The sequence below is a fragment of the Magnolia sinica genome, chromosome 2, assembly GCF_029962835.1.
Source record: "Magnolia sinica isolate HGM2019 chromosome 2, MsV1, whole genome shotgun sequence".
In the NCBI taxonomy this organism is placed as follows: domain Eukaryota; kingdom Viridiplantae; phylum Streptophyta; class Magnoliopsida; order Magnoliales; family Magnoliaceae; genus Magnolia; species Magnolia sinica.
Window position 1 is genome coordinate 10784487 of NC_080574.1, and position 19488 is coordinate 10803974.

The 19488-nt window shown below is 39.4% G+C and overlaps 1 protein-coding gene across 2 annotated transcripts in view; it reads right to left on the minus strand.

Annotated features, from left to right (window-relative positions):
• Nucleotides 1-6083: 6083 nt before the first annotated feature.
• The window catches only part of LOC131234590 (uncharacterized), a 49141-nt gene continuing 35736 nt past the window's right edge, over nt 6084-19488 (minus strand). Inside the window, exons 3-5 of one of the 2 annotated variants that reach the window (XM_058231535.1) lie at nt 7574-7653; nt 7202-7404; nt 6084-6503 (exon numbers count right to left, since the gene is read on the minus strand). In XM_058231535.1, coding sequence (XP_058087518.1) covers nt 6306-6503; nt 7202-7404; nt 7574-7653 — 481 coding nt within the window. In that variant the 3' untranslated portion in view covers nt 6084-6305. The remainder of the gene's footprint in view (nt 6504-7201; nt 7405-7573; nt 7654-19488) is intronic. The other variant, XM_058231527.1, reaches the window with a different exon arrangement.

A 19488-nucleotide genomic window follows, 5' to 3' on the forward strand; every position in this document is an offset into this window, starting at 1 on the left:
GAAAAAGGCACAGAATATAAATTTGTTATTAATTAGTTAGTTTTTCGTTTTTGTAAAATTCCAAAGAAAACATTATTCTTTCGGCCAGCATATGTGCAGTTGATTTTACAGGTATTGATGGTCAGTCAAATCATTGATCTGGGCCATCCATTACGTTCACACCACATGTAATGGGCCACGGTGAAAAGCTCATACTGATTGGAGGATGCCCGCTATCTTTTCAGTTTTAGAACTGTGACTTGCCAAGCAACTGCTCTGATCTTTATGGTTATGTCACTGATCAAAATAGTTCCTTGGAGACGTGTTATTTCAGGGAGATTATCAAATGGACTTTTGATAAGATTGTTTGACCTTTTGATCCAAATTAACCGATTTTTTAGGATGGCAATGACTCGATGGAAATGTTTCTCTAGCTTTTGCGATTATTTCACGGTGACCTATGAAAGTATGGCAAACGTAATGGACGACCCGAATCATTGGTTTGACCATCCACATGTCTAAAAGCACCAGGCACATTAAGAGCATTATTGTGGGCAGGGCCCATGATTTTCAAGGATAAAATGGCTGTCAAAATTGACTATATGTTTACCCATAGTTGGCTATAGTTGGTTAGTCCTCCCATATGTGACTGCAAGGAGGATGACTGACTGGTTTGGATTAATTAGGTTTTTAAGGGTAACATAAAGACTACTTATTTGATGGGTCCCATTACTGAAATGCCATGAGTATAATAAGATGGCTTTATGTAAGGGGACTTTGATCAGGAAGAGAGGGAAGCTTATGTTGAGAGAGTAGATTGGAGACAATGCGACTAGTGGGATGACCAAGGCGCTCGTGCCATACTGACGAAGAGACACGTTCACCAAGAAGAGCCTGAGGAGAAGCAGTAAGACTCTTGTCCCCCAGAAAGAAGGCATATAGACCGTTCTTAAGGTGTCCTTGCAGCAGAGTTTTCCGGGTGGAGAGATCCTTGACAAGACAAAAGTTAGGATGAAATTCAAGTAAGACTTTATTATCAGCAGTGAAACGACTAACAGAGAGAAGATTCTTAGTGATATTGGGAACGAACAAGAGGTTATATAACGCAAAGGAGGAAGATGGAGAACTCAGAATAAAATAACCAGTAGAATGGATAGGCAGACCTGTCCCGTTACCCATGCGAATCTTGTCAGGGCCATGATACTCAGTCGTAATTGTTAGGTTTACCATATCAGCAGTCAAGTGATGTATAGCACCAGAGTCAACATACCACTTAGGATCAGAAGAGCTACTGCTACCGACCGAGTGCATGAGAGCAGTTGGGTTGGAAGGCGGGGTGGCTTCATCATAGCGGTTGTAGCAGTGGTTGGCATAATGGCCGAACCGGTTGCAGATCTGGCACTGCGGGCGACCACCAGCTGTCTAATGTTGGGGGCCACCCGAGGTCAGATGTAGAGAGGAGTACCGACCACACCCACGACCGTATTCCCGACCCCGTCCTCGACCATGCCCACAGAAGGAAGACGAAGGCGAGGCAGAGAAGAACCTCGAAGTCCGTGAAGCAATGTGAATTGCAGGTGCAGGAGAGATGAGGCTGGTAGACTCAGGGTTGGGGAGGGTGTGCCCACGATGTATCTCCTGATTGAGCATGAGGCCGATCAATTCTTCAGAGGAAAAGGGTCGACTCGTGTGTTGACAGAGGTGACGAACGAGTCATATTCAGGAGACAGGCCACTGAGGAGGGTGGACACGAGGTCGGAGTCGGTGACGGGATTTGCCACGGCAGCGAGGTTGTCCACAATAGACTTGACAGACTGGATGTATTCAGACATAGGTGTAGCACCCATTTTGACAGTGTGTAACTGATACTTGAGTTGCTGTACGCGAGCTCGGGAGGACGATGCAAAGATCCTCTCCAGAGCACACCACACATCACGAGATGTGGTGAGGCCGACAACATGGGCCATGACCGGTTCAGTGAGGGAGGAGATGAGCCAGCAGAGGAGCATTTGGTCCATTTTGATCCATCTGGTGTAGTTAGGATTGAGGATAGGCAAGGTATCCTTCTCTGTTGGAGGGAGGAAATGGTCTGGACATGGAGAGGTGCCATCGATAAGGCCTTCAAGATCATGGAGTTTTAGTATGGGAAGGAACTGGGAACGCCATACCAAAAAATTGCCTTTGTCAAGTTTGATGTTGAGGAAGTGAGTGATGTTAGAAACAGATGGCGACAAGGAGGAAGATGAAGTGCTTGACATGGTGGATGCACTCGTAATAGCTCTGATACCAAGATAGATTGAGATGTAATCCGATGCATCTCATGGAGTTGCACGGTTTCTATTAATAACTTGAGAGGAGAACAATCAGCCACTGATTTAAAGGGCTGTTACAAGATATACAAGGTAGGTGAATATTACAAGATATACAAGGTAGGTGAATATTGTGAGGCTAATTATAACTATGTATAATTGGAGCAAGATTATCTAAGGACACTAGAATATCTCATGGATTACGAGTTGCCTTACGGGGTGGATCCATGAGATATTTTCCAGACACCAGGATATCTCATGGATCACGAGTTGCCTTATGGGGTGAATCCATGAGATATTTTCCAGGCATGCCATCTACTCTAACATGTTTAACATATATTAATCCAATAAGTTTCTAATTATTTTCTCTTCCTGCGCCTGGATTGGTTTGGTTGGTGGTTCTTGATGGACAGAACTTTCTTTACCTAAGTGAAAAAAGCTAGAGATCCCAAATGCTAATTCTGTGACTCCATGGCTATGATTCATTAAAGATGTTTTAAACAACTTCGATGGGCCACATTTCAAAAATGCCATCAGTATTCAGTAAGATCACTATAATTGCAAAAGCTATAGAACTTTTTATGAGGTTGTTAAACGATTCAAAGCAACAGTAGAAGATTGGACGGTTGGGATCCTCTGCTCCGTGAGATTTTGCAATGTGTCCGATTCAAGATTGGAAGCTTGACTTTCGTATAGACATGGAGGGCGGTATTTTTGCTGACGTGGATGAAAAGACATCATGATTGATCAGATCCACCCCGTCAATTCTGCACACCGCCTTGTGCTTGTACTGGGCCTAAAAATAAGATCCATTCAACATTCAGGTGGGACACACCATCGAAAGCAGTTGAGATGGGAAGTCCCATCACTAAAATCATCTTGGTGTGGGGTCCGCCCTGGTGTTTCTATGCCATCCAATCCATTAATATGACAGTGCACACCAGGGTATATGGATTTACCTAAAATTAGGAAATTCCGAGACTAATGCGAGCAACCCAAGGTGAATTTAGAGGTTTTAAGAAACATGGCTCCCAATGGTGTGACCTAACAAGTCTTGGATTTGATTGATTTTTAGTATCTACAGAGAAAATGTGACGGTGCACCTGATGGACCGGGTGGATCTGATGTACGAAGCAATGACGCAGTCCTTTCGCATGGCAAACGTTTTCTAGATCAAGTCTTCGAAATTGCGTTTAAAATGTAGGGTGGTTGCATTGCTGATGCAAGAAGGGAGTTGTTGGCTTCTAAAAGATTAGGTAGTAGGTTGTTTTAGCCTACGGTAAATTTTCAACAAGGAATCATCCGACTGTACACCTGGTGACAGGAACTTTATTGGATGGATGGGATTCGCTGAACCGTGCCATGGTTTGCCTTGACCACTCATTAGTAGAGGTGGGCATCGGACCGAGTATGATCGGATTGGGTCCAACCCGATTCGGTCTGAAATCTAGCTGGGCTGACCTAAGTCTGATCTGATTCGGAACCAAGTCCGAGACATAAGACTTGAACCCATCCGACACACGGTTGGCTTGACCAGAACCGAGTCCGACTCGATCAGGGGAACCGAGTTGGATCGGGTTAGGTGTGATTCAGATCGACTTTTTTAATGGTGAGAATCATTATTCTCACTACTATTTTTGGTGTGGTCCATTTGAGCTTTAGATATGATTCATTTTTTATTTTTTATTTTCCAAATGATCTAAAATGATCATGAAAAAAGGATAAACGGTATGGATATGATAAATACATCATTGTGGGTTCCATTTAATGTTGATATCATTTGAGCCGTTCATACAACTCGGAGCTCGAGGCACTACAGCTGTGAACGTGCTGTGCACGGGTTGTAGCTATAATGTGTTGTGCACGAAAGTGCCTGCATTGACATTTGCAAGCCGTGGGTCTGATCATGGGATATGTGTTATATCCAAACCAGCCATCCATTTGGCGAGCTCATTTTAAGGCTTGAGACGAAAAATAAGATAGATCTGACTATCAAGTGGACCACATTGGAAAAAGTAGTGGGGATTGAATGTCTATCGTTGAAAGCCTTTTTGGGGTCACAATCTCACAGAAGTTTTGGATTAATTTGAAATTTGTTTTGCCTCTTACAAATTGGATGGAAAATAAATGTTACGGTGGGCCCTACGAATTGTTTAACGGTGAAAATCATTCTCAGCTGCTATTTGTGGTGTGGTTCAAATTATCTTTGGATATGATTTATTTTTTGGATAATACTCTTTAATGATCTCTAAAACTATATGAACGATGTAGATATAATAAATACATCACTGTGGGGCCATATAAATTTAATCTCCTTTGAACCATTCGTACAACTCGGAGCTCAAGGAGCATCAATGCTCGTCTTAGCGCGACACATGCCTACAACGATAGCCTACGCAGCAGCTATATAGCTGTGTATGATACACCAACGAATATCTCCTTATTATGCTGAGTAAACTTTGTTGGGGCCCACCGTGAATGCATTTGATTTATCCACACCATCCATTCATTTTTTTAGATCATTTTAATGGTTGAACCCAAAATTGATGCGTATCCAAAGCTTAAGTGGACCATACCACAAAAAAAAGTAGAATTATTGATAAGAACCACTCCGGATCGGGTCGAAACGGATCGGTCTGGATCCATTCATATCGAGTTTTCGGATCGCATCGGTCCGAATTGACTACGACCTGAACTCGATCCAAAAAAAATGTCGGATCTAAATGGCCCTACCTGATCCGTACCAATCCAGGCTGTCGGTTTGGTTCGAAACGGGTCGGATCAGGTCTGATTGGGTTGGATCCACTGGATCGGGTCAGATATGCCCAACTCTACTCGTTAGGTGGAGAAACATGTCCTCCACCAGTGACATGACAGGGCGAGTATTAAAGTGTTCTTGCGGACCATTAACCTTCTCCAATATAATACACCAGGAACTAAAGGTGGCTGTTGGAACGTTGAACTGATGGGCTATTTCACAGATTGGCAGATTCTAAGGTGCCATCAATATGCCTACAAATTGTCAATTAAAAAAAAAAAAAAAAAGGCAACAGTCCGCATCAAAAGAAGAATAGGGCTAAGATCAAAGGGTTGGGTTCTTCTAATTGGAGAAAAGTCTTGGGCCACCCCATTGATAATAGAGCCCATCAGATCAACGGTTTAGATCAGCATAGAGGCCACAAATATGACTTTTATAATTTTTAAAAGGAAATTTACAAAAAAAAATAAAAATAATAAAAAATAAAAAATAAAAAATCCTTACCTGAATAATATAAAATTTACATTCCAATGAAAAAGGTTTTCAACAAGATACCTAATTAATCTAATTAATCATAACTTGTTTTTTGAAAAATGGGTGAGTAAATAGGGTGGGCCCACCATGATTATGTGAAATTCACTTTGACCACCAAGTGAATCAACCCATGTTAGACCCAGAGCCCAAAAATCAGCCCCATTAATAGTTCATGTGGACCACATGGTTGGAAATAATATATACTGCAACGTTCACCTTCTAAATTATTTCCCTTAGTCTGCCTTAGTTTGATCTCGGATGCACAGGACCTTTGGGTGCCAGGTCGCAACAATTAATGTTGGAGTGGCCTTCATATATTTTTTCGATGGGCAGAATAAAAGTCTAAGGATAGACAGCCTCAGTCTCAGCTTTTTCCTGGGGTATGGCCCTCTTGAATTACAGGTCAGCCTAATCTTTTTGCTGAGAGCCTAAAGTAGGAATAAATTAGAAGAAGTATAAACCTTAAATAGAGGTTAAACAACTAAGGATTAGTATCCCAAAATCATATTATGAGATTGTGCCTCAACTTTATTAACTTTTCTTGAAAGGTTAGATAATTACACGTGTAATCTTATGTAAGGTAGAAAAATAATAAATAAACAAATACAAAACAGGTTAACTGGTTCGGGTGGCTCAGCCGGCATGCTTCACCACTTGTTCCGGTGGCTTCAACTACTCAAAAGTCGAACTTTAATCCAATAAGGCCCACTGGCTTTGATATCTGCCTAACGTGTGCTCGCCTCTTCTTTAACAGCTGCTTCCTCTTTCATGATCAGTTCCTTTTGTTCAATGAAGGGCTGGCCCACCTCTTCCGCCATTCCAACGGCACTTGTTTCCTTTTGGACGGCTTCACCTTCATCACCTGTGAAGGAATCTATGAGCTGGTCCACCTTTTTCTCTACTGCTTCCGTCAAGTCCTCCACCTGCATTGCCATTTAAGCCATCAATGAAAAGATTATTCGAAAAAATTTATTGCATATGGCCCACCTATGATGGATGTACTGTTTGATGATCTGGACCGTCCATCTAGTGGTCGGATTGGCAGCCTTGAAAGCCACGGAACAAAACTAATATTAAACAGCACGCCAAACTGGGAAAACGGTTTGGCTAGGACTATCCAGCCAGTATGATTTACATACGGCCCACCATAAGCACGGTTCAGATCATCCCACCATAAGCTTTGGTACTATGTAGCTGTCAAGGTTTTACTCTTCGCTCGTTTATATATTGAAAATGTGTAATGTATTAACAGGTTAGTTTCATGAGCGAAATAGACCATGACAAGAAATCATTCAAATCCTTGGAAATATAAACGGAATAAAATACCTGAAGTCGAGCGAGGAAAAAGGCTATTATAAAATAAATATTAGTGCTGTATATGATGATAAAAAATTGAAATGACCATTTGCAAATCAACTACACGAATTTCAGTGTCCGTCCATATGATACCAGTCCGATCATGGTTCAATGGCTAAGAAATGTGGAAACGGCCACCTGCTAGATCATCAAGAAGTGATCATGGCAGCATGACAGTCGGACGGTTATCAAGTCGCTTACACACTGAAATTCGGCAATCTCATCACATCCAGTGGTTGCTTAAAAGTAATATTAGGGAGTAAACCTTGTTAATGAAGTCTTTGGCCTGTTCAGCATCATCCCCCACTTCTTTTGCAGTGTTCTCAACCCACAAAGCCACACACTTGAGCGGCGTATTGTCGGGAAGACTATCTCCCACCTCATCGGCGACATTTTCCACCATCTCAGCGACATCCTCCACGGCCTCAACTACATCTTCCACCATATCCACCACTTGTTCAACCTTCCCTAAACATACCCAAAAGACTCAGAATCTAACACTACAATGCACCGAATCCTTTTTTTTTAAATTGTATTTCATATTCCTCTTTGGCAAACTATGGTGCGTACCAAGCACAACTCCAGATACAATGCATATGTTTAGCCTAAAAAAATGTCGTATGCATATGCTTATTACCTATTATTTGTAAATATCCACCTTTTAGCTTCAAAAATGGTACAACTATGGAGAGTAACGTTCCCAAAATCCAACTTGCCCTGAATCAAATGCTCAAAATGTTACAAGCACAATACAATATTTTAGGCTACACTAACAGAGAAGACAAAAAGGAAAATAATCAAGTTGCTATGAGATTATTACCAGCTAAGGCGATTGGGTGATGGAGGTTGTGGAGCTCCTGGGAGGCTGCTGCTGTTCCTGTATCCAATCATACAAATTAGACATTGATAATCTGCACCATTGATCACGGCAATCAACTAGAGATCGAAAAAAAAAAAGCCACTGTTGGTCACGACAATGAGTAAATTTTTATGGGCTTACTTTACCAACAGTGATTAGTGGTTAAAATTCAAGAAAAAATGTGCGGCATAATAAATTTGTTGATTTGATGGATGAGTGGGCCTACAAGATTTGATGGTATTTACAAGGTCTACATCCAGTGATTTATTTAACCATTACGGGAGCAGAAAGAATCTCATCAACTCTCTGATTCCATGGTTAAGATGGTATTTGGATTATGATAAATGATTAATTTAAACCGTCTAGGGATGAGCCAGATAGACAAAAACATATAATATTTTCTCCTTAATTTTTCTCTGAAAACTCTCAATTTCGAGTAGGAATCCCTCCATTTTTATTTTATTTTTTTGAGGAAGAGATTTAGAGATTAGGTAGAATTTGGAAGAGGGAGGAGATATCCCATCAGATCCAATCTCTCTCTTTCCCAATCGATTCCTACTATTTGAACTTGAATTTGATATTTTAAAAAAAATAAAACAGAAAGAACAATATAGAGGAAAATATGTATGGGACTAATCGGCTAGTGACTGCCCATAAGCAAGCCCATATCCAATAAAATCTACACTTCCACAGTGCATTTTAGTGTGAGACATGTGTCCATTAAGTCCCAGCCTTGAAAATGGTTGAAAAGAGGAGAAAGAAATAGTTGTGAAGGACATTACATGACTGCATGGAGTTTGCTCGGCACTTTGCCAGTCATGCGGGCAGATTGCACCCCTCGGCTCGCTAGTAACCATCGGAGAGAAGAACCAATGATCTGAGCTTGAGATCGTCGGCGGGAATGGAGATCGATACTAGGGAAGCTATTTGAAGGAATGGATGTTAACGTAGACATGGTACTAGAAATCTTTGTATTAAGGCCCTTCGAACAGCTCAATATTCAAGTCTCTCACGGTTTGGAAGGCAACCTAATCCTCTCAATCGAAATGAAACTCCGCTTATGACTGTTTGGATGCCAGAGACTAGATATATATAAGCAATCATGCAAAGGAATCCACGTTCGATAAAAGAAAGCGTGTTTAGCCGAGTCATTTAATAAATCGTGGGTTTTTTTTTTTCTTTTTTTTCTTTTCTTATGTTGATCGGTGCCTTTCGTTACATGCTTCCATGGTTTGAATTCGTACACGCTTTGTTTCCTTGGGAGTTTCTGGTGGGAACTTGGACTGGGTACTGCCCCACCTGTCCGAGATTGGAACAGGCAGGGCCACCCTGATATATGGGTTTTATCCACATCGTCCATCAATTTTCTCATTAACGTTAGGATGTAAGAAGAAAAAAGGTGAGGCAGATCCAAGTATCAAGTTTACCGCACAGTGTGAATTAAACGCTTACCGTTGAAAGCTTCTTAGGAGCGCAGAAGTTTTAGATTAAGCTAATATATGTGTTTTCCCTTCTTTAAGGTCTATATGACCTTATTAACAGGTTGGATGGCTATTAACCATCACGGTGGGCCCCAGGAAGGTTTCAACGATAGGTGTCCTTATTACTGCTACTTCATCTGGTGTGATCCACTTGAACGTTGGATCTGTCTCATTTTTTTGGGCTTATACCTTGAAATATATGTTATGGAAAATGGAAGGACGGTGTTGATAAAATCCATCCATCATGGGGGCCATCAGAGCTCCTGCCCGTTCCGAGCCAAAGACAGGCGGGGTAGTACCCAAGCCGCGGCCTTCTGATGGTACAAGCGGCGTCTTTGCTTCAATTATCAGACCTTCCATCTGGTGCGACCGCCTGCTTGTTTTTTCTTCATAATGCGTGTTTCTTTTCTTTTTCGTGTTTTTTCTTTTATCCGTGCTTCTTTTCTTAAACTTTGTTTTGAAGGTCATTGCTTTGATGGAAAGTTTGGGTTTGTTCATCAAGGATACTTTCTTGCCATGGTCCATCACGTTGTGTCCCATCTAATCACTGGTTTAAATGTTTTAGACATCTTCCGGTGGTGGAAGATGGCATAATTCCTTATATGATAAATGGGTTCGGTACGGGGAGGCAACTTATGGTGGACCATGATCGACTTTTAAGCATGGCCCAATTATGACTCAATCAGAACCGTCCACATTATGTTCCCATTGTGGATGGGAAATTTCGCGAGAACTTCAAGGGTCAGATGCCTCTAGCCTTGCGTTCGATCGACGTTCATCAGGTGATGTTGAGAAAAAGTCAACTTCCAAAATCTAAGAGTCGAGAATGCTGAACAGCAAAGTTTTATGGGCCACGCCCAACAAATCATGAATCTTTTTATTGACGGTCTGGATCGGCATACATGTTTGTCAAATGCTCAATGGGTAGATGCATACATGGGCATTGTATAATGCATCATCCGTCATGGCCCAGTATAGGGCCACTTTTATTGGTGTGCCGTTCTTTGGATAAAAATTAGGGTTGAAATTCAAAGCTTGTCTTGCAAATGGTCGCTATCGGCGACGCTGACTGAGCTATACCATCTAAGAATCCGAGGTGGGGTCTTGTCTGCATGTGGGAAATAAAGTCTGTTCAATGAGAGAAAGTTTAATAAAGACTGCATGTGGAAAATAAATAAAGAATAATAATAATAATTAATGAGAGAAAGTCTGTTTATGCACGCGACTTGGCTGCGAAGCAGGATCCAGCGATGTCGGTGGGGCCTGACCGTGGGCCCACCCAGATGCATTCGTTGTATATCTACACCGTCATTCTATTTCGCTAGATCATTTCATTTATTTTCTCAGAAATGAAGCATATTAAAATCTCAAGTGGACCACACCACAAGAAACAGCGGTTAATGAACACCCACCATTAAAAATTTTCTAGCGTCCACTGTAATGTTTATTTGTCATCTAACCCATTGATAAGATCACAATAATCTGGATGAAGGGAAAACACAAATATCATTTTGATTCAAAACTTTTGTGGCTCACTGAGTTTTTAATGGTCATTCGACACTGTTTCTTATGGTGTGGTCCACCTGAGATTTATATCAGCTTCATATTTAGGCCCATGGTATAAAATGATCCGGTAAAATGGATGGACGGCATACATATATAATGCATGCAACTAGGTGGGAATCACGGTCCCATCCACATGGCCGTACGGGGATCTGGGTCGGGGCGTCGCACCTATTTTGCGTACCTCTCTAAAGTCGCAACTAAGTTGCGTCCCCATCCGATATGGGAATACTTATTGCATTTATGAAGCTGTGATCAATAGAATATTTGTAAATTGAAAACGTGCTTCATGAATACAAATTATCAAGGTTTTGAGAATTATTTTATTAGTTAAAGCTGGAAGAAAAGGAAATCTTATACAAAACTACCTGACTAATACAAAATTTACAATTCAGTACCTTTTAAAAATGCTACCTTATTAATCAATATAATTATTATTTCAGTCACTTGGGCTGCATTTTTTTAACACGCACTGTGTGGGAGTATAAGCAAATGGGTCAACCACTTGGGTGGGCCCCATCATGATGTTTATATAAAATTTACCTCGACTACTACGAGGTGCATCACCTCATCTTAGGCGACCGGCCCAAAATTTTCCCTCATATATGATTAAGGTGGAGCACATAATTGAAATTAATGTACCGGGCAATAATAGCCCTCCAAACTGTTTCCCTTTGTATGGCTCACCTGAATCACGGATTGACTGATTGTTAAGTCCCACACATAAGTTTTAGCGTGGCATCTAATAGTTGGAGTGGATCATAAAAATCAAGGGTGGGTGTCTCTCTTAGACTATTTTTCCAGGTGTGACCAGCCTAAATTACAAGTTAGCTTGATTTTTGGGCTCTTGGCCTAAACTAGAATTAGGCATCTGATTGCCATAGTGAATTTTGCAAACAAGTCCTCATGGTGGCCTGTTCCTCCAAAACTATATAGAGAGTATTTAGAAAGAAAAAATGAAAATTGTATGGGCCAATCTTGATTTTGATGGGCCCATGATGGTATTCGTGTAAGATCCACTCCATCCATTAGCCCCACATTAGGCCCATAGACAAAAAAAGAAAAGGAAACAAAATAATAAAGTTGACAATGATTCTAGGGGACCACCCCAAGTTAAGGAAAAAGTTGAAAGAGACCTCGACGCTTATTTTTACAAGTCAGTTATGATAATTATATGAAATCCACTCCAACCATCATTCCGCACAATTTTATGTTTGTGGATCAAAATTCATAACCATTCATGATTCATTAGGTCCACACTAATGGAAATAGTTTAGAGGGCATGCATTGTTCTATGCACTATTTTTAATCATGTTGTCTACGTGAATTATAGATGGAGCTGATTTTTGAGCCTTTAGCTAATACAGAGTAACACACATAGTGGTGTTGGGGGCCGTTGCACAAAACCTTAGGATTTAGCCTCCCAAAAAATACCAAAATTATGGGATAATAAAGCAATGAAATAAATCAAAGCACAAATTACACAACACAAGATAATTTTTACGTGGAAAACCCTCAAAGAGGTAAAAACCACGGGACCTAGTCCAGACCAACAATCCACTATGAAGTAGAGCGTTATAACCGATCACAAGCATACTCGCTTGGATCAAACCTACTTCATTCACGCAGGAGCAGATGAACAATAAGAGAATAAAAGAAAAAATGAAAAGATCTCACCAATCACGAGGACATAGAAGCGCTGAGACGTCGACTGCGAATTCTCCCTTTCACAAGCTTCCTCTATCTCCCTTTCTCTCTATCTCTCTCACCTTGGTCGTGAAAAACCTTTAGAATACCCTTCTCAATGCCATAGAAAAGCCCTAGGGACCTCTATTTATAGTTTAGGCAACTTGCTTCCGCACCTCTTTAAAAACCGTCTCAAATTTACGCAATCTGCACAAAATCTGGAATGAATCTGCGTAACCTCGACAAGTTGAGCACTGTTCACTTGACTGGTCGAGCACTGTTCACTGAGCTCGCTGGACTTTGAGTTGAGTGACCCTCGACTGGTCGAGCGCTATTCACTCGACTAGTTGAGCAGTCCACTCGACTGGTCAAATAGCATGGTGAAACACTCCGATTTTCAATCGGCTGCACTATCTCACCTCTAAATGGAGGAGAAAAAACTCCATCAAATCTCCCCCTTTTCGCCTTCAGAGGAATTTACTTTCTTCAAGCCAGCCAGGTTTTTACAAACCTCAAACTTGTCCTTGAGCAATGCCTTAGTCATCATGTCTGACCCATTGTCGTTCGTGTTGACCTCCTCAAACTGTAACACCTACTGTTCCAAAGTATCCCTGATCCAGTGATACCGAATCTCTATGTGCTTTAACTTGGAGTGCTGACTTGGATTCTTATTCAAGTTTATAGCACTTTGACTATCGCAATAAACCACGTGCTGCTTCTACTTCAGGCTAAGTTCCTGTAGGAACTTCTTAATTCAAAGCATCTCTTTACATGCCTCTGTGATCACAATGTACTCGATCTTTGTCGTCGACAATACTATGACTTTCTGTAGCTTGCTCTGTCAAGAGATCGCTCCCCCTGCAAATGTGAACATGAACCCTGATGTAGACTTCCTTAAGTCTATGTCATCTGCCATATCTGCATTTATGTAGCCCTTTAGCGTAGGTTTTCCGTCACCATAGCATATGCTTAACCTAGATAAGCCTCTTAGATACCGCAATATCTATTTCACCATATCATAGGTGTGATTCTTATGCAAGGATCTCATCTCCTCTTCCATAGCTATCAACCACTTTCCCTTATACTCCTCGGTTAGGGCCTCAGAATAGTCTTTTGGATCTCCCCCATCAGTGAGCATAATGTACTCATATGACGAGTGCCTCTTGGATGAGTATCTTTCCCTAAATGACCTCCTCACCTGTGGCTCAATAGGTGGATCAGGTGGGGGCTGCTCCCCTGGTCTATCTTCTTTAGGAACTCCCTCGTCCTCTGCATCTTACTATACTCCCCCGTCATCAAGCACCACGGGAGGAATAACCGAATCCATATCCTCTACCTCACCTGAACTAGGCTGGTTCTTCTCTAGCTTACTAATATTTTCTATACACTGATTTTCAAAGAATACCACATCTCTACTCCTATTTTTCATCACCGTACCCTAAGAACACACATTGCCTGATTTTCATATCGAACTTGGACCTCTCGTCCTTTGGTACGTGAACGGATGCCCTACATCCAAACACCCTTAGATGATTATACGATAGATCATGTCCAGTCTACACCTTCCTAGGTACTTCTCCATTCAACGGGGCTGATGGAGACCTGTTTATTAAATATACTGCCATGTGCATTGCTTCTCTTCAGAACGTTTTGGGCAATTTCACATGAGATAACATTCATTTGATTCTCTCTACAATGGTGTGATTCATTTGCTCAGCCACACCATTATGCTGGGGATCTTGGGAACCGTCTATTCATGCCGTATACCCAGGGACTTGTAATACTTATAAAAGTCACTGATGTATTCACCACCATTGTTAGTGCGGATGCACTTCAATGATCTACCCGTCTCTCTCTCTCACGGTCTCACGAGCAGGTCACGTGGTCGGTGCTCTGTGGGCCCCACCATGATGTATGTGTTTCATCATTACCATCCATCTAATTTTCCATTTCATTTTATGGTATCAGACAAAAAATGAGGTATATCCCAATCTCAACTGGACCACATTATAGGAAACAGTGTTGAATAAGCGTCGACCATTAAAAACCTTTTGGGGGGTGAAAACCAATCTTCGCGATCTTATGTAATTCTGCCACCTAGGCATAGGTTGTTGCCGCCCCATGGGACACATTGGACAATCCAGATCATGAAAATCGATAATGGGTGGGGTCCACTATCAAAACCCAGTAGTAAGCACGTCCGTCACTGGACGTTTTTCGCCAGAAGGGAACTGTTTGGATGCTTTCTTCAAAAAATAGGTAGGGCCCACTTTTGATGATATTCTTGGGGATCTACTTCATTAATCATTTTCTCAATAACGTGTAAGCCCATGGGTCAAAGTATGAAGTAGATCCAAACTCTGTGCGGGCCATACTATTCACTTGTGATGAGGCACTACCCACCGTTGAAGCAACCCTATGTTATCCTTTATGTGCATGCATATGAAATTTTGTTTATTTACAAATTTGCCACTCTTCCTTTTACAATAGTCTGTCGTTCATTCCTCCCTACTGCACCGTCCAAAAGAAGTGAAATTTGGCGAATATCCACCGTTTTTCGTGCTCTTTTCATCGGTTCAGTTTGGGTCCTGATCGCCCAAGGATGTCCAAGATGATTTCTTAATGATTATTGTCTAATCTTGCCCATCGATTCAGTTTTGTGGGCCCCACTATGATGTATTTGTTATATCCACACCGTCCATCCATTTTGAGATATCATTTTACGTCATGAGCCAAAGAATGAGGCAGATAAAAATCTGTAGTGGACCCCACATAAATCTTAGGTGCACCACACCACATGAAATCAATAGTAATTGGATATCCATCATTAAAATCCTCCTAAGGCTTACTGTACTATTTATTTGACATCCAATATGTTTATTAGGTCATACAGGGCCAGGTGAATGGAAAAAACAAAAATCGGCTTGATCCAAAACTTTTATGGCCCCAAAATGGTATGACATCCAATATTATACTGTTTATATTTTTTTTAGATGTCTTCACATAGTTTTAGATGGTAATCAACACCTGAGTTTCGTATATGGATGATTTTTGAGATATCTCATAAGCTAAAGGGGAGACATCAAATGCACGATGTTGATGTTCGACACACATCATGATAGGCCCATTTTACATGCTTGGTCCATTCACTCTATTTTACTGAATCATTACCCTCAATTTGACTAGTTACTCGCCTCGATCATACTACATATGAGAAAGATATTGGGCAAACAAGATTGATCAACAATTTGAGTGAATTTTGATTTAAATATCTGAAGTTATTTACTCTTCATGTCCGGACTGATCAAATTATCCAAAAACAGTTAAAGGTTGTTCATAATATCAAAAATATATAAATGAATAGAAAACACAAACATCAACTTGATCCAAAACTTCTATGGCCTCAAAGAAATTTTAAATGGTAGAGGTTCAATCACACTATTTCCTATGGTGTGGTCCACTTGAGCTTTAGATATGCTTCCTTTTTGTTCTTTAGACCTCAATTTATCTGTTAACATGGATGAATGGAATGGATAAAATAAATAAATAACGGTGAACCCCACAGAGTTTACTCTGGTAAAGTAACGAGTAACTCACTTAAATGTAGTGGAGAAAGGTTTCCTTAAAACATTCATAATCATATATTGGGCCTGCCTAAATGTGATTCGCATATCCAACCCACTCATTATGTGTGTCCCACTAGGATGAGGGGTCAGACCAAGTTTCAACCACATCCAAAACTCATGTGGGCCCCACCAAGTGCTTTTATATTTTTTAGGATGTCTTCACATAGTTTTAAATGGTATAGCCCACTTGATTTTTGTTTACCGATGATTTTTGAGATATCTCATAACCTAAAGGGGACACATCAAATCCACGGTGTTGATGTTCGACACACATCATGATGGGGCCAATAAAACTTACTAATATCAATTCTTAGGTTCTCACGAGGTTAGTAAGTTGGGTCACAATTTTAACTAGAATATTTAGCCCATTTTACATGTCTGGTCCATTCACTCTATTTTACTGATCAATACTCTCAATTTGACTACTTACTCGCCTCAATCAAGCTACATATGAGAAAGATATTGGGCACACAAGATTGATCAACAATTTCAGTGAAATTTGATTTAAACATCTGAAGTTATTTACTCTTCAATTTGAACTGATTAGATTGTCCAAAAACGATTAAAGGTTCAATTAGTGAATGTGCCTAATAATTTAGTAATTTTATTTTTCACAAATAAATTTAACATTTTTTTTTCAAAATGTATATTTTTTTTCTCTTTTAACTAAATATCATTTTTATTATAAATAAATTTAACATTTTTTTTTACAAAATCTAGTTTTCTTTTTAAAATATATATTTTTTCACAATTTTATTTAATTTCTTAAATTTTCTTTTTCAAAATATCATTTTTTTAATCTCACTTTTGTTATATAAATTTTCAATTTTTCTTGTCAAAATACAAAATCTAGTTTTCTTCTTTTAAAAATATATATTTTTTTCAATTTGTTAAAATTTTCACAATTTTGTTTAATTTTTAAAATTTTCTTTTTCAAAATATCATTTTTTTTAATCAAAATCTTTATTTTTTCAAAATTTAAATTTTTCTTAAACATTGTTAATTATTTTTCTAAGCTTCTCAACTATTTTTTTTTTAATTCATAATTTTTGACAATGTTTAAGAAAAATGATATTTTGAAAAAGAAAATTTAAAGAGATGTTTAGGATCGTCTCTAATAGAGACGGTCTTTAACAGTCTCTAATAAAGACGGTTAACAGGGCTATATGACGACTAAGGACCATCTCTAATAAAGACGGTCCTCGACAGTCTCTAATGAAGATGGTCTTTAACAGGGCTATAAGACGACTAAGGACCATTTCTAATAGAGACGGTCTTTGACAGTATTAGATTACAAGTAAAAGATGGCCAATGACCATTTCTAATGCGGACGGCCAATAACAATCTCAGATGATCGCATATAAGATGGTCAAGGATCGTCTCTAAAGCGGACGGTCTTTGACCGTCTCAGATGATCGCATATAAGACGGTCTTCGACCGTCTTAAATGATTTGTGGACGTTCAACATTTTAAGACAATATTAGGGACGGTCAAGAGCCGTCTAAATATTTAGAGACGGTCTTGGACTGTCTCAAAATATGTCCTTTTTTTTCCATTTTTCATGTAGTGAAGAAGAGTTCTTTCTTTTATCACTTGGGAACCATGCGAGATGAAAATCTCATGCATGATTTTGAATGAGAATTGGGGATTTATCAAACTCCTACCCTTGCTCTATGCATGAATGTGACTAGACCAGTTATTTGGTCTTCATCGGTAGGAATATGTAACTTTTCTCCATCTGTTGTCAACTAGAAATAACTGCTCACATCCAATGATCGTGCTTCTTTATGGTACCAGTTGTTGCTTTTCATTCCAGAATCCATAAGTTTCTTAGGCTTTGATTTGGATTTCAATATTCCTCATGTCCTAAAGAATTTCCGTTATACATCGTAACAATCATTTACGAGATATAATGATTTGTAAGAGCAAATTCATTCTTTTCTTTTCAATATTTTACTTATATGATCCTAGCATGGTCATTACATTTAGGATCACAAATTCAACTTCTTTCAAACAAAAAAAAAAAAGAAGCTTTATTTTAATGATTTATTACTTACTCAGATATAGGATTACTTACTGTTTGTAAACCTCCCTGACATAGTCTCTTCATTGGCCTTGTTGGCTTGAAATTAAAATTGCAGTTATAGTTACTTGCTTCCTTGTAGTTAGATCTCTAAGTTTTTTTGAATACCCCAAATTCCAAATGAGCATCCAAATTTGGGTCAATACTAGTAAAAACATCTTTGAACAAGGTTTTAGCTAGTGCCACATCAAATGTGTCCAAAAAAGAAGAACAAAGCAAACATAGCACATCTAGATCTAAATGATGGCATTATTATTATTATTATTATTCCTGATTGATAAAATCCATATCTTAGAAAAAAAAAAGAGAGGTTATTCTTATTGTCACTCTACAAAATTGAACATGAGATTTTTATCTCACACAGTTACTTGTTCAATTCTTTTAAAGTAATTAAATCATTTTTCTCATTTGAGAATGTCATCTCTTATTTCACTTAAATAGTACCATCGAAAAGTAAGTGCCCGAGTGACGAGAATTACCAGAATGCCTCTGCATTCAACGGAATGATGGAATTCCCTTTGCTCGTGCATGTGTGCAGGACTGCGGACTTTGTGGTCACCATGTGGACGGCCCTGCAAAGGTAAACATGGCATTGATTGAACGACTCTGACCATGCCATTGTTGTGAATTTTACTTGTTGAAATGTGGATGATTGCTTTGTTTTGAATGAGCCATCTCATTTTCAGGCTCCTGATAGGATGGTAGTTACCACAGTCCAATCGCCTTGATTGTTTGTATGTATGGCCCATCCACATGGTGTAGCACCAAATTGATGGTCGTGATCACTGCGCACTAGGGGTTGGTTTTTTTTTTTTTTTTTTGTTTATTATTATTATTATTATTTTTATCTATGTCAATTTATCTTCACTCCCCTGAATTGTTTTTCAGTCCGTATGATTTCCAGTTGAATCTGCAGATTTCATTTCCATTTAGTTGATTTTTGTTTTAGAAACTCAGTTGAGTCCTTGGAAATCTTGCTAAGCTGTTTCTAGCTTTTCACAGACTAAATTCTGGTTGAGTTTTGGATCTGTCTCATTTCTATGTTCATGCTTTGTGTTTCATTTCCAAGGTGCAGTTTTCCATGGAAATGTTAAGAGGTCAGCAGTTAAACACTATGAGCTGTATCTCATAACCTTGGAAATTGGCATCTAACATTTTTTTTTAGAGAAATAGATATCCACATTTTTTAAGTAAAACTTTAGAATTAGAAATCGAATTTTGTAGTTATAAGTGAATCACAGTCAATTTTCCAGT